The sequence below is a fragment of the Pleuronectes platessa genome, chromosome 4 (genome assembly GCF_947347685.1).
Source record: "Pleuronectes platessa chromosome 4, fPlePla1.1, whole genome shotgun sequence".
NCBI classification, from domain to species: domain Eukaryota; kingdom Metazoa; phylum Chordata; class Actinopteri; order Pleuronectiformes; family Pleuronectidae; genus Pleuronectes; species Pleuronectes platessa.
Window position 1 is genome coordinate 27,447,234 of NC_070629.1, and position 17,003 is coordinate 27,464,236.

Sequence of the window (17,003 nt, forward strand, 5' to 3'; positions counted from 1 at the left end):
ATACGAGCAGTGACGTGACATCAAGGTCAGATTCTGCATCAGGAAATGCAGAGAAAAGGTCCGACAGCCACAGCTACACAAATGCACTTCTCTCCTAAGAGGCAAACAATGCCATCAGGGGCACACGTTTGAAATATGTAAATTGCAGCGTCAGGGAGAGAGCTAGATAGAATAATGGCGTTTCTCTTCAAATCAGCCCTAATATTCAAATAAAAGCTTTATAAATTACATGTGTGCTCAGGTTTGGCTGCGTGTGATGAGGCTCAGAGCTTCTCCCTGCACCTCCGTGACTCTCAGCTGCACAACACCCCCGTTCTGGAGGCTGTTGAGATCCCACAACTACCAGGCTATTGTTTCACTTTTTAGATCAGTAGCGTTTAGAGTCAAGCAGGGCGAGAGAGGACGAGAGAGACAGACAAAAAGACAGAAAGGGAGATGGGTTATGCAAGAGGCTCTTTTTTAATTGCACGGGAACTCTATCACATATGTATGAGTTTGTGCAAAAAACACACACCTACACACTGTGCTTGAGGCCTACCTGTGTTTTATTGAGTTTCCCAGATCTCTTCGGGGAATCTGTGGGGACCAGCGAGGCACTGAGAGAGTGTCTGGAGAGGAGGAAACAGGACAGGGTCAGGGATGTTGTCTTTTTCATGTATATATATTTCTATAAATGGTCAAAACTGACGCAACGTCTTTCAGAACTGAACTGCATTAAACAGTCATTGAGCATATACGGCTTTTCAGAGGATGAGCTCATGTGCAGCATTAAAAACTGGCATTTTCCTGTCAGGCTCAGTCATGACTCACAGTCACTGTACACGGGATGTTGTTGTTCAAGATAAATAGGTTGTTTAGGTTTAAGAAAACAAATAATGCTTCAGGTTAAATGATAATAACGCTTCGTGTCTGACGCACGATACATATGTTCATATGTACATAAACAATGACTGACATGTATTTAAAGGAAGTGCAGTATAATGACAACTCAGCCTCCAGCGCATCTACATCAGGCAACAACAAAGACTATAAAGCAAACATGAAATGAAAGGTGGATCTGTCCAGGCGTTAAAAAAAGGCAACACAATGTTAAAATCCATGAATTGTTTACATGTATACACATATATATGTTAAGTGTGACCAGGGGCGAGGACCTTTAGCCTCTGGGTCGTATATGACGCATGAGACAATCTGACCCATCCCACTAGACAATCAAAAATAAAAGGAAACTATAGGCAAATATAATAAAAATAACACAAAACAGTAACATTTCCTTCTGGGTGGTTCCTTCTGTCTGTTTGCCTGCTGGTCACAGGGAAGGAAACACATGTAGCCGTTGCAAGTCATCGCTAACAGGCATCATGTCAAAGACAAAACCAGTGAACCCAATTCGTGAGGATACAGTCAGTGATGAGAAAAGGCGAATCTCAAGCAAGTCAGCTGGAGACACAAGTGGGTGAGTTGCAAGGATAAATGTGCTCGGACAAAGAGAATGCTCTTCGGTGTCTGTGTGCAGCGTTCATCAGGAGAACCGTCTGACAGGAGAAGTGCAGGGAGGGTTTGTGGTGAGGGAGCTAAAAAAGAAGCTGAAACATTTATCAGGAGGGGGAAATGGTGAAGGAGCGTCTCTGTGGCTGAGTTTGACGACTCTGCAGGAAAATAAATGTATGCTACTGCACCGAAATAAGCTGGTGAGTTTACCTTCAGGTATCCGGTTGAAAGGTTCCAGGACACGAGAAGTCAACCAAAAGATCTCAAAATACCTGTTAAGTGGTTTAATGTGGAACCAGCTGATGTGCCTGACGACGAAATCATTGAGCTATGACACAACAACCATCTCCCTCTGCTAAATTTCGAGAACGGTCTGTGTGCTTTGATTCAAAACTGACCCAGAAACCACCTGATAGCAGCATCATCATCACTACCATCTGACATCAGAAGGAAAAGGAGAAGCAGACTCAGCTATCTCATTACAGGTCAGAATGATTATACTGTAAATATTCAGTAAATGAATATGGCCCCCAAAGGATCTCATGACAATTTAAATGAGCCCTTGACAGGAAAAAGCCCCCCCCCCCCCCCCCCCCCCCAATTGTATGACAAGCTACTTCTACGCTACCTGTATTCCACTGTGAGCAACACTAGCCTTAAAATGTTTTCACAACTGAAGCATTTCGCTCACTCCATTAGCGCTCACATCTGCCACCTCGGAGAACTGGGTGAGAATGGATGGATGTGGATGTGATGAATTAGCATTGACATGATAGTGAATTGTTATGATACGGTGTGCGCAACAATAATATTGGAAAATGCTGACAAAAATCATGCGTCGCTCCGGAAAGTGCTTTATACAAACATATTTTATCTTTTAGTGTTTCGTGTCAGTTTCTGCAGAACCCCCCCCCCCCCACACACACATTTCTGTTCTGTTCTGTTGCACAGATTAGAAATGAAGGAGAACACTCAGGAAAAACAAAAAACATAAAACCAGTAAACGTATCAGGTATCAAAATAATGTTCAGCATAGCGTCACCAAACAGACATCTTGTGAAATGTTGCTTAATACTCCACTATCGACAGTATTGTCTTTTTAATCCATGCTTATATTCTTCCATGTCAAAAACCGACATTACCCACAAGGCAATTTGAGAACAGATAGTTTAATTACTTTTTAAATACTTTTCTTGTTCAAACTATCACCAACAAATAATCAAGTGACTTTTTGGACAAATGAGTGAAATGCATGTACGTCTACAGTTAAAGGATAAACTAGAAACTTTCTTGCCAGTTCCTGCTTTGACAGGAGAGTTTGTTTTAAGCAAACAGCCCAGTCAACAAATAAGAAGCTTTGAATTGATTATACAAAAAATGAAGAAAAAAGAAAAATGATACAAATATGAGAGAAGTTGGAAATAATTCTATGCAGTTATTCATGAGTTTTATGTTACTTTTAAGCTGAATATGAATTCCTGCACTATAAGAGCTGGGGAAGCGAGTGAGCCTGTGAGTGAAGGGGGATGAAAAATAAATGAGGGAATTGTGAGGATAAAGTAAACAACCAAATCATCGCAAGAAATTCTCTCCTAAATGCATCGAACTCCCGAGACTTCACTTCAATTAGGCCGAGAGAAGAAAAGATATCCAGGCTCGGTTCAGTCGCAGACAAAAAACAATATTGCCAAAAGAATAACTTGGTAAATTTTCATATTTATAGACACTTTATGAATTTTTCTATTTCAAAAGTAAACGAAACAGACTTTAAGATTCATTGTTTAGATGCAGATGCTCCTCTTTGAGCAGCAGATGAAAGATGAAAATGTTTTTAAGAGTCTGGTGGAAGAGATATTGACGGATTGGTTGATTTGAGCCTGGGTAGAGTCAACAGGATACGGTGATGATTCTTCCTCACTGCCACGTTCTGGCGATAATTCTGTGATGCTGTTCTGAACGGATCTACAGCAGCTTTGGCAGATTTAAATCAAACGTATCAAACTAAACGGGCAACCGATGCAATAAGGTAATAAACTGTCCAATCAGCTTTGGAGGAAGACTTCATTCTCTTTCATGACTCCCTCTTTTAAACCATGATTCATGTTGGACTGAAGCAGACACTCTCAGTTCTAACAGCAGATAAAGATAAAAGACAGCATTGCATGACTCAAGTTCTTCCTCTGGTGGAGGCCTCGCTCACTCTTATTGGATGATTTGGAGGCAGCTAGTAATCGTCAGTCACTGTCGGCTCTAATCTCATGGCCCTGGTGCCGCACAGCGCTTCCTGGTTCCTGAAAACCCCCTTCCTCCTCCTCCTCTTCCTCCTCCGGTCTCTCCAGAGGCTCGGTGTCTTCTCCCTGCACTCCGATGCATTGCTCAATTACACTCAATCAACCTGATAACTCAATAAAGAGGGGGGAGCTGACATCATCTGCTTCTTGTCGGCCTTGTTGGCGACTGGCAGATGATTGGAGTTGTCAGCGGCGTGGTCAGGACTGTTCATCATTGTGTGTGTGTGTGTGTGTGTGTGTGTGTATGTGTGTGCGTGTGTGTGTGTGTGTGTGTGTGTGCTGTTGACGTCGCTGTCTGTCTTCAATGACAACAGATGATTCTGACGTCTTCTCTTTCAAGACAATAATTGCTCGGAGAACGCTGCGTATTAATCAGAACAAACCTCAGACGTTCGGGCAGATTTAGTATTTGTGAGCATGTTTTTCGTGACAGGGTCTTGAATTTGTGCCTTTGTTGTAAAGAGGATCCTTCGGGGGTCAGTCAGGAGTTGTGTAGTCGAATAATCTTTACGATTTTGATTCTAAATGCACTTCTGTTACTATGGTATCTACAGTTATGACCAAAATCGTAATAATTCTAAATTTAAAGTATTTGGATCATGTTGGAATGGAGTTTTGAAAAATAGTCCTTTCCTAACAAATCTACATCTACACCAACATGAAGGTCAAACTCATGACCAAGACGAAAACATCACCATCCCCTGCTTGGCAAATGTCCCTCATTGGAAACAGTGTCATGTTTATGCCAGTTTGTATAATTCAGATTTGGCACATGTTGTGTTCCCAGATGTGATGGCCTAACAAAACAAAAGGTAATCATTTTAATCTGATGATGCCATGATATTCCATGGCATGGGGGAGTGGGGGAGTTTTAATACACACGCACAACTAACTTCCCATGAAGTATCTTATTTTGTGTTGGTTTGTTGTTTTTGCGTGCCTATGCGTGTCTATGCGACTGGAAGTTGATCACGTGTTTGTGTTTGTGTGTGTGTGTTTGTGTGTCTGTGTGTGTCTGTGTGTGTGTGTGAGACAGATGAGCCTGCAGGAGCTGAGAAACCCCAAGGCGCCAGACAACAGTGTCCTACTCCATCTTCTCTGATTGGCTTCAGCTTAATTAAGCCTGGGCCTTCCTTCAGCCTCCTCCACCGGCCGGTCACATGACACTCAGCAGACCAGGAGGTTAAGCGTGTGCATGTTGTTATGCACGCAATGTGTGTTAAACATTGGGGGCATGAGTGCAAGTGTGAAACGATAAGATAGACAAGTCAAGTCTAGGAGCCTATTTAGAGCTGAATGCAGTTTATTTGAAGTGAGACTGAGATGCCTCTGCCAGTGAGCGACAGAGACTAAACACTGCTATTCCCCATGGACGAGGAATTTGGAGTCAACACAAGATGCAAACAACATAAACACAGTCACTATCAGGGCTGCACAATTCTGCTGATTTCTAATTATGACGGCGTTAACACACAGCAGAAGGAAATCAAAAGTGAAATCAAGCCAGTGAGAGAAAAGCAGAGAAAAGTTTTTGCCTGTTAGAACTCCCTAAAAAAAACCTAGAAATTTATCTAAAGGAAAGGATTTGAAAGGATCAACATCAAACCCTTTTAAAACTCGTTTATTTACCATTAACACAAACAGATGGGTCACCACAAAGTGCAACCACACAAAGCTGTGTAGGCGAAGAAAACATATAAACACGTATATAAAAACGTATACACATTCCATGAACAAAAAAAAGAGCAGGAAGAAGACAAATCTAATATCAAACCTGCCAATTTCATTTAAATAACATAACAAATATACAGATTTTGAACTTAATTCTAAACAACAAAAATCTAGAATCTAATTTTAGATTTTAGATTCAGAATCGTGCCTCCCAGGATATTATGTCATCTACGCTCATTATCCTCAGAATCATCAAAGTCCTGCAGCACCATCAAACAAAGATTTAATGAAATCAACTACCAATGTGTTATCAACACATAATCAGTAGCTTGAGACTAGGAAAACAAATCAATAAGCAATATAAGATCATAAGTTTGAATAGGAAACTGAAGCCTGCTGCCACAAAATGAAAGTCTGACATCTACGCAGAGTGGACTGGGCTGAGCAGCGGTGAAGGGAGAGGGACTGTGAAAGATGTGTGTGGGCGTCTGCTGCACAATGAGCTGCATTATAACACACGTGTGTTACATGACAGACGTGGAACAGGTGTCGAACCCTCGTCCCTCCGGATCCTGAAGTGGGTTTAATGAGATTCTCCACAAGGTGAGAGTCGCACATCTGAACAAGCATTGGTTTGCAACGGCTGCAAGAAGTAAGAAAAGGATGGAAGTACACGGCAAGGGTTTTATTTTTTTCTGTCTCAGTGTGAGGAGAAGAACCCCCCCCCCCCCCCCCCCCCCCCCCCCCCCCCGATGAACAGGAGACAAAGCCAGGTTCCACAGTTTCTATGACAACAGTTACACGCCGATCAGCCTTTTTTGCAGAATATTGTGTTGTCATCTTTGACAAGCAGGAACACACACACAGACACACACACACACACACACACAGACACACCTTTACAAATAACTCTCAGAGCCCCTTGTGTTGAATTTACACTCGCTATCACAGCACTGGAAATATAGCAAATTACCTTGGGTGAAACAAGTATCTGTTTGCGAGGCCTCATAGATAGTTGGTCTTTTAAGAACTTACAAGTTGTTAAGTGTGCCAGTGAGACAGAGGGACAGAGGGACAGAGGGACAGAGGGACAGAGGGACAGAGGGACAGAGGGACGAGAACAGACGATGCCTGGAGGCCTCGGGGCTCCGGAGACGCTGCCTCTGTTTGAGACACGACGGAGGCCGACCTGACGCCACACGAGGCTTCAGGGGACGTTACCCGTCCTCTGGCAGCGAGAGCTAAGGTCCAGTGTTGGGAGGAATAATCGTTTGAGTAAATAAAGAAGTGAAAACCCAGGAGAGTGTTTCTCCAACGTGGTCTCGTGTCTTCAACAGGTTTTTCTGTCTCTTCTCAAATCGAACAGACGACTTGATGAAGTTGATTTAGTGTTGCTGACAGATGGGAAGTTTAAACATGCAGCAAACGATGAACATTTTTAAACTTCTGATGCTATTTAATGCAACACCTCAGGCTTATAGGCTCTAAAAGTGCAAAGTTTCCACAGAGACTAAAATCTAATTAAAGCTGCTGTTTCTGAAACATTAAGAGAGAACGCGACAAGTCTGAATCGGTTGCTCCGAACGTTCTACACAATTTGTCCTGCCAGCCCCCTACTGACATCTGGAACACGTCTGAATAAGCCCGTGTGAATACAGCAGGGAAATGTCCAGGAAAATTCACAGCAAACAAGTGGACGTGTTGATGATTCTAGACCAAAAAAACATCTACTGACATCTCAGGATGAAAAAGAGGAGCCATACACGTGTGAGATACTGAAGAAGATGTCAACTCGGAAAGTCCACGAGATTTGAGAGATTTGTTGAAACGAACCGACGCCGATGTGTTGTAAACAAAAAACACGTGAATATTCCTGTTGTATAGTAAACACTTCGGACTCAGACCATCTCTGCTCTTATCCTCACATGTGAACTGTTGGACCCAATTTTCACGGTTTAATTGTTTCTGGCAGCAAAGCTCACACTGGGATCGGACGTCTTTTCACTACAGATGCAGCGGATGAGCAGGATATTCCCACAGACTCCTGACAGTGGTTAACACCTGGTAACATGTTGACTATGGAGCAGTTCAACTCGTCTGTTGACTGACATCCATGAGCTCCTCTGCAGGGTTTCATCAGTTCCAATGAGACAAGATCTTTGCCCCAGAAATAGAGTCAATTAACCAACTGAAAAACGATTCTCTTGACCTATGACCTGATTCTTATAGAAGAATAAGAAATCAACACAACACTGGCTTTGCACAACAAAACACCAAATAGTTACAACAGTAAATCCCTCGCATTATGGAAATAAGACTTTATCTTCATATTGTAAAATCTGATTTTATTAAAGTTATATCATTGGTCCAAATTAGTTTTTTACTTGTAATGAGTAAAGTCCAGCAGGTAATTAAAAGCAGTGTCAGACCATTAGTCACTGTTAGTGATAATGAAAGATGCTCACATTATATTACTCGTGTTAATAAATCTTTAAAACAAATGCTCCCTCATTTTAATCATCACCTATAATTGGGTTCTGACTATGCTTATATGTAAAGTTGTATATAACCATGCCTCCTCCATGTTAGCAGATGGGACACTGATTGTCATTTGCGGTTGTTATTACAGTCCTAGGTAGATGAAGCTCCTTTTTTTTTATTTGTTTTTAATTATGAATTTTTGAATTCTCAAATGGAGCCTCTTTGTGGTTTTACATTTGGTTGCTAGGAGATCTGTGACACGGGAGTGGATGACGTCATCGGAACACGTGAGATAAACACTGAAAGTCGTGCACCGAGCGTGTGAACAACTTTTGGGCCATTTATAGCCACAAGCACACACTCACACACTCCCACACTCTCTCTCTACCTTCATCTCCCTCTCCATTACACACACACACACACACGCATATAAGTTCTGCAGCAGGTGTGTGTGTGTGTGTGTGTGTGTGTGTTTAACGGAGCTGGTGCTGGACCTCCAAGTGGACAAGAGGCACCATCACAGGCTCAGGTGTCTGTTCCACCTGTGGGAGCTTCCTAAACCTCATTAACACACTCAGGCTAGGCTACATTTCAGTGGAAGGAGCAGAGCACATGTGAGAAATAGCTTCACACATGTTCGGTTGTTTCTCTGTACACACTGTGTCTGTTTTGTGTGTGTTTACCACTGCAGCTCATTGCAACAAAGCTCTGTGAACAAAACCACAGCATGAGTTCCTGAGGTAGGAGGGATATCTGCTGTTGGTGCAGTTTGGCTTCTTTACGCCTGATACCTGACAGCTCAATTTTGAATATTTAGCTGTTGCATACGTGGTTGAAATATCAACACACACATACTCAACGAACCCCCTCAGACTAAAGAAACAGGAAATATTTATATTTTAATGATGCACCAGGTAGGAGATAAAAAAAAATAGTTTATCCTCTGTTTTATTTATATACCAGCCTTTCAATGCTGTGATGTTTTAATGCTTTATTAAAACAGTAATGTTGACAGAGATTAAATTAAATGATAATAATGAGAAAATAGTCCCACTTCATTTGTATAGAGTCAGTTTAAACACATGTTACTAAACAAGGAGCTAAAGAAGTAAAAACTCAATTCACTGCAGGTAAAGAGGAGACCCTGCACTACAATGCACTCTGTGTAGTGTGGTATTTACGTAGTACACTTACACTCACAGTATATTATATTATCTATTGTATCGCCAAATACTTATATTGATACCCGTACTATATATTATATCATACTCTTTGTATATTCTTTGTATATCTAAGTCTATATACACATATTTTATTTATACATGTGTACATGTTATTATTATTATATTTTACTATTATTATTATTATATATACTGTTGCTGCTATTATTACTTTATACTGCTATTATATTGGTATAATTACTATCATATATAAATATATATTATATACTATATGTACTGTACTATCTTTTATATACTGTCTAACAATAACATTACCATCATATCATCATCAGTACTATTACCATCATCTGCCACTGCACCTTATCTACCTATTTTATCTTGTGTTTCTGTTTTTATTCTTTCTACCGCAATATTTTATATTTTATATTTTATTCTATTGTATTGTATTTTATTGTATTCAAATGTACCGGCTGCTATGACGACTTAATTTCCCCTCGGGGATGAATAAAGTAATCTATCTATCTATATCTATCTATCTATCTAGCTGGAGTAACAATGGTTCCAATGCATGTAAAGGTTTCTTCATCTGCCACTGACGACAAAAAGCGACGGTGATTCATGGCAGTAACAGTCGCTACCGAGCCACTGAGTGATTTTCATTGTACAGGGAGAAGTGGATGGATGAACAAGAGAGTGGTTTTAGACACAGCCGGAGAAATGTGAGACGAGCACAGGCCGGAGATATCAATAAATATCTACATAATGAAATATAATCATGTAAAACTTCTAAGAAATTGAAATAAATGCTAATTTGTATCCACTCTTCAAACATGTCATTAACTCCCGTCCATACATTCTGAGGTATAGATGATAACAGTTAAAGGGAATAAAATGTGATAATCCCACAATGTGGAAATTGACTAATGTACAAAAATAAGTGTTGTTTAGTTTGTGCAGAGATTCATGCGCTCGACCAATGTTAAATAATTAAATGTTAATTAAAAGCAAATTTATCATTAAAATGAACATCGGTGTAAAATGAAATGACACCATCGTGGAGAAAGATTTATTTCATCAGTGACACCTTTTAATATGTCTGTCTACCTGTTTTATATTACTATAAATAATAAATTATTGTTAGAGGTGTTATTTGATTTTAATTATGTTGTGTCACATTTGATCTTGTCTTAACTTTGTAAAGCACTGTGTAACTTTGAAATAAAAAAGTTGGTTTTAGCCATGTCCCATCAACTAACATGGAGGAGGCAGGGTTTATGATCTATACGGCTACCAGCCACCAAAATGATTCTTCTTCACATTTAGGGAGCCGTCATGTTGTCCATCTTTCCATAAAGTATTTAAGATAAACCAGTACACTGTTGGTCTTGTTTCTTTACAATAAGGAACATAGAATAATGTCAGCCTTATTTTGTTTATGTCCCACAGCTGTGTGCCGATTTATGATAAAACTATTCAAATATTTTCTCCAACCACACAAGCAGAAATACTGTGGTGTGAATCCTCAGGAGGACACTGAGGCCTTGACTGGGCACTGACTCATCCTGAGCAGACAGGTTGCTCACCTCAGCCGGTCCTGTGGGTCCTCCGCGTCTTTCCACTCAGATGACTAAAGAGATCCTGACGTATGAGATGGCAACGATACCATAATCCCAAACATAGACCCGGGGATGGATATTTAGCCTGGCTGACCGGGCACAGACACACACACACACACACACATACACACGCCCCTGTCCACATTCTCATGCAGCTCTTCACACATCAACACACGTGCGCCGCTCCTGAAATAACAACTGAGAGTCTGAAGCCGAAAAAGAAAACATTTCAGGTTTAATTTAAAAACAATGAACACTGAAAGATCCCGTCTCTGCTGGATCACTCACCTCATACAAACCTCATAGTTCCTTTTATATGAACATGACATAAAACAAATATAAAAAATATAAATAAAAACATAACTAAAAAGAGATGAAGAAGCTGAGGAACAAATTTAGAAGTTGAAGCTGTGACAGTAAAGACAGTTATAACATTACCTTATAGAAAAGAAAAAAGCTTTAGTGAATAAACTGATAAAAAACCAAGATGTACTTTATTTTGCCTGCAGGGTCAATTTCTCTTAGACTCAGTGTTTGTTGCGGTTGCACAACAGAGTCTGGCAGAACCAGACGGATCCATTACACACAGGATCACATTCATTTAAGCCGACGCACAAACACGTGTCGCCCTCAGCGCTTACAACTGTAAATCCAAAGCAACACACACAACAAAAAAAATGTTTTGTAACAGTCAAATCTGTATTTTGGAAAAGAAGAAGAAGAAGAAGAAGAAGAAGAAGAAGAAGTAGAAGAAGAGGGGTTGCTCTTGAGCGTGCCCGCCAACCAACAGCTGTTCAACCCAGAGAAACATGGAAACAGTGTCCACAGTCGTCTAATCTGGGATTTCTAAGTTTTGTTGTTCAAACAAAGCTGTCAGACCCCCCCCCCCCCCCCCCCCCCGTGTCTAACTCTGTGTGTTTGCAGGAGGATTTTAAATAAAGCAACATGTACTTGTTCCTAAAATCTCTATGTACGCAAGACGTTCTATATCTTTGCTGCAGAGCCCAGCTCAGTGGGTTATCGGTGGGCACCCCCCCTAAACATACACACACACACACACACACACACAGGTGGAGACACAGGAGAGGCTTCATTGTGAGTAAATACAGAATTGTCATCATTATACCTTGAGCTCCGACTTAGCTGGAAGCAGGGTATTATTTTCTATCACCTGTGTGTGTGTGTGTGTGTGTGTGTGTGTGTGTGTGTGTGTGTGTGTGTGTGTGTGTGTGTGTGTGTGTGTGTGTGACTGATCTTTGAGGGAATAATACCAGGCAGGGTATCTCCACATGATTAAGCTGATTGGTCAACTAAGATACATTATCTCCGAAATCTACGGCTTACACTGATCAGAAAATCCTTCACAGAGTCTCAATTGGCATCAAGCCCAGTTTGTGTGTGTGTTAGGCTCATTTTGGACTCAGAATCTCTTTGTGTTTGGACTTTGTTTTGTGTGTTTGGATTTGTCTTTGTTTGCACTTTTCCTGTTTTATTTTGAAGCCCACTTTCCTCATTGTCTCTTACTCGGTTATTTCCTGTCTGAGTCCTGTTTCCCTCCCTTGTGAATCACCTATGCTCAACAGACCCTGCAGCCCTTTAACGTATAAAATCAGGCTTCCCCATTTCAACATATTCTCTAAAATGTTCATTGGAAAAGGTCAAACAAAGGTTGATAAGAAAAACTAAAAAACACAAATTTCCTCATTTACAGAGTCCTATCAACCGCAGTTTCTTCTTCTTAGAATAATGAATCTTCCTTGAACCTGAGACCTGAAGGTGTAGAACCCGTCCACAGCTTGTCTATATTTGACATTTTGTTCATGGCCAAAAGAGGGTCAGTTTAATTAAAGAAAAACCAGGTGATACATGACTTTCATAAAAATGTCAGAGGTGTTTCTGTCTCAATAAAGGACAAAGGGTTGGTTTGTTTAGGGTGGAAACCCTGATACTAACACATAGATGAACACAACAGAATCCTGTGACACACTTGGGAGTCTGGTTTTTAGAATATGACCAAATCGAAGTTGTGCAAACGGGCTTGATCGACTGACACTGGAGTCTGATAACCAGAAATTCCTAATACCTGGAGCATGAAGCTGCATGAGAACATATTCAAATCAGAAATCTACAGCAGAGAGAAGGACCTAGAATCATTTGCTTGACAAACAAAGCGACAAAGCTGCAGGAAGAACATTGATCTGTGAGAGCTCCCAAGGATTTCCCCAAGTTTTGGTCCAATCTCCTGCTGTGAGCAGACATTTTCAAAACTGACTCTTTGGAAAAACCAGCTGCAGATGCCATCATCATCACTACCATGTGACATCAGTCAGCAAAAACCCATTTCTCCAGGTTAACGTGATATAACAGGACTTTATCAAAATTGAAATGTCCCTTCTGCACATTTGTCCCAAAGGTTACAACAATCTGTTCACTCCTAAGTTGTAAATGTCAATGTATTTAAAATATATATTTATTTTTTTGTATAGTTTCACAGCATTTTTCCAGAAGGTCAGAGGTCAACTCATCCACTCTTTCAAATTTTGTAGGTGTCTTTAGTTTTTGTTGGCCAATCAGAGCACACTGGGTTTCAGACAGAAGCTGAAGAGAGGAGCTGCAGCAAATGGACAGTTTGAGGACAGTGATGTATTTCCTGAACATTAGAGCATGAAAACCTTTTTAAGTGATAACACAAATAAAAGATGATGATTATGAATATGAGCAGAATGTCTCCATTAACCATTGATGAAGCTATTCATCACTAAAACTCTCTATAAAGACAAACTTAATAGAAAGTGATACTGACGTCTTTCTACTGTAATTGTACTGCTTCTCTAAATACACAATGATTATTTAGACACGGAGACTTTACCACAATAGACCGGGTGTTATGTCTTCATCTCAACGTGTCTTTTTCTATAACCTACCTCCTTAATTCTGTGTCCTCTCATGCATATGCTGTGCAGTTATTCCATGTCATGCCTCCGCCAATAAATATGCACTGCTGCGTCCCACACACCAGTTAGTCAAGGTCTACAGCTATTCACACCGCTAAGTGACGGCCGTACATCACTCCTTTCCTTGACACGACCTCCATTACTTTCTATTTTGTCTGCCTTCCCCCATCTCCTCCTCGTCTAATGGCTTCCGCAGTACGCTCGTAACGCAGCGGCCAATCAGGCTGCCCCGTGTGCAGCAACACACCACCTCCGGTCATTACGGCTCCCGGCTGATTGTTCATTTGTTGCGTTTTTCCAACACAGACGCACTTAAGTATATTTTTGACAGAAAGAATCATGGTGGTGAGAAAAGGTTATGTGTATGTGAGCGGGGGGGTTTCGTCAACGTGGGGGAGGTTGATCGGGTTCTTTGCCCGGATGTCAGGGAAGATAACAGACTGGGTTCGATTAGATTCATTCTTAGAAGAAGATGAGTTCAATACTGAGATGTTTCCCCACAGGGTCGGACGTCTTTGTCTTTGAGAAGATAAAACAAACAGATTTGAAGTTTCCAAATCCCAGGATGAGGATTTCAACCCAGGACATTACTGCGTTAGGCGTTTTAGAGGCAGTGAGCACACTGTCAGGGCAGAAATGAAACATTGCCTGGGAACTAAATAAGCACACGTCAGAAGGGATTAAAATATGAAAGAGATATATATTAAGAAAATCTCATTTCATAAATGCTTGAGCGTGAGCTCATTAAAAAGAGACGAGGTCACTTACTTGCAGAGGGTGTTTCGGCGTGGACGGGAGGCGTGGAGGGGATGAAGGTGGGGAAGAAGAAGGATCGCAGGGATCGCTCGGTGTGGAGCGGGGAGCGCTGCGTGGGCAGATTCTCACAGCTGCCCACGCTGCTGTGGATCTTAAGGTTCAAGGGCTTGGTCTTCTTCTTGGCTCTGAGGGAAACAAGACAAGGGAAACATTGATTAACAAACGATGGGTTGGAGCTCATCAAATTAGAGACGGAGGGAGCTTTTTAAATTGATAGGCAGTAAAAAAAACACGATAAGTGTGAGCATGTTTGCTTTTGTCCCTAGAATATGAGCTGTTTTGCAAGGACATTACTTCTGACTGACGCGTCGCCTTCATTTGTTTGATTTCCAGACGCTTTCAGGCTCAGTTCAACTTTGGACGAACAGCTATTGACACATTCTGGGACAAAGAGTGAGAAATTACAGGAATGTGGCTCCGAATTTCTGCAGCATCATCAAAAATGCCGCCTACTCCCTTGCTTTTTTTCCGAAAAATATAAAATTACCCAAAACTCGCCCCGAAAATTCAACATTCACAACATCAGCGTCGACCATTTGGCTTCAGTGATGAAGGTGCCAGAGGCTTCAGTCGCAATCACACAGGAGAGGCACCAATTTCTCCACCCACATCGATCCATATACATCGACCATGCTGCCACAATGCATGTTGCAATCTGAGAAAGTGACTCTTTTTTGTAGGAAAAAACCTTCTCTGCTCCACCATTAGCTATCATTATTATTATTATTCACTCCGCCCACACACTGGATCCCCCTCAGCTGAACGCAGTGAGTTCACACCGGCTCTCCAGGGGGATGAAAGTCGCCCTGGGGCACAAAGCGGGGTGAGAGAGAGGTTCTCAGAGAACAAGTCCTCCACACTATCGTCATTCTTAACGTCTGTTTAAACTCTTGATTTGTTATTGTAACTAGAGTCGGACCAACTTTTTTGCTATGATAGAATTTAATTGGTTGTATTTGTGTGTTTGTGTTTTTTTAATACAGTGTTTAAACTGTGCAATATTAATCCTCGATGACGTTTCTTTGTAATAAAGGTTTAATAACAACATCAGATACTAATCAGGAACAAGGGGGCATCTGACAATATTTTGGGGATTCACCACAAAAAGCACAGAGAGAGAGGTGTAGGAGTTTTAGGTCCAGGCGACATTTTGGTTCATCTCTATTAACAGCTATGTGAACGCAGATAAATTTAAAAGACAGTAGCCACAAGGTCGCCGAAGCCTGCTCATTTGTGATTGGTCAAACTAGAAACTGGAAATTCAGTTAATTTGGAACATTTTAAAAAGATAAAATTAAATTAAAGTGTAGAAGCATTTAAAAAATAGATGAAATTTAAATGTTTATCATGTCCCTCACCTACAGATTATTCAGAATCTGTTCATAGAGGCAACGCATTAACCTCATCCCCATGTCCTGCCACAACTTGCAAACTTTACACACTAAGAATTCTTGAGGATTCCTGCTGTTTCCTGCAGGAATTCTTGAGGATGTCCTGCTGTTGCAATGAGGCTTCACCTCATTGCAACAGCAGGAGTTTAGTTTCATTTCCTGGTTCTATTTTCTGTTTGTCATGGACACCTCTGTAACATTTTTCTGCACAACCACAAACACGGCCTGCGGATATGACGGCACCCACATGACACACTGCTGTGTCCTGTCATAACATATGAATGGGATCTTAACGATCAGGATACTGGGCGAGGCTGGGTGTGGCGTTCATGGACCACCGGCAGGAAGAAGAAAACACAGCGCTGACAGGGCGATGAAGGAAGACGCGATGGGCGGACAGATAATCACCCGAGATAACATCAAGTCATTTGATACATGTGTTATTAAGCATTTCCACTTCCATCTAATGATGGATTTAATGTTTCTAATGTGTTGTTGATGCTAATTCACTAAATTACTGTCAGTTTTTTACAAATTGTTGGATGTTATTCTTGCAAGTGTAAAATTAGCATCTTAAGAACCCATGAATTATAGTGACAGGCTTATCAGGGCAGTGATGGAATAATAGCTGTGATACTGAGAGGATCATTCACAGGAACTGATTCAACAGTAGATAAGTAAGAATTTTTTCATATTCACAAAATCTGCACAATGAATCTGTAGAATTGTAGCAGTTATAAACAAAATTACCAAGTATAAAGACAGCTTTGGTCGCATTCCATAAATTGTATCTAAACCTACCAGGATTTAATTGAAATTAAAAGTTTAAACTTGTATTGTGTATTAATGAAGAATTTCACAAATTTCGGAGGATTATGTGAAACATTATAATTATGATTATAGTATAACAGGTCTGCCAATAGTCCCTCTCTAATCCTACACACTGGTCATTTAATGAATCTGGACAAAGCTGGGGTTTTACAGTATAACACCCAACACCTGTGTCGGTTCTGTCCCTGATTTTTGGCAGGAGCTTGTAAATTACTTTTTTTCATGTCAGATCTCAAGTCACCAGTTATTTCCCATAATCCCCGGCTTCTGTTTTCTGCTT

At 40.9% G+C, this 17,003-nt stretch overlaps 1 protein-coding gene across 1 annotated transcript in view; it reads right to left on the minus strand.

Moving 5' to 3' along the window:
* ksr2 (kinase suppressor of ras 2) overlaps positions 1-17,003 on the minus strand; it is a 79,983-nt gene that overhangs the window by 23,709 nt on the left and 39,271 nt on the right. The window contains exons 6-7 of the mRNA XM_053421289.1: positions 14,454-14,626; positions 539-608 (exon numbers count right to left, since the gene is read on the minus strand). Coding sequence (XP_053277264.1) covers positions 539-608; positions 14,454-14,626 — 243 coding nt within the window. The remainder of the gene's footprint in view (positions 1-538; positions 609-14,453; positions 14,627-17,003) is intronic.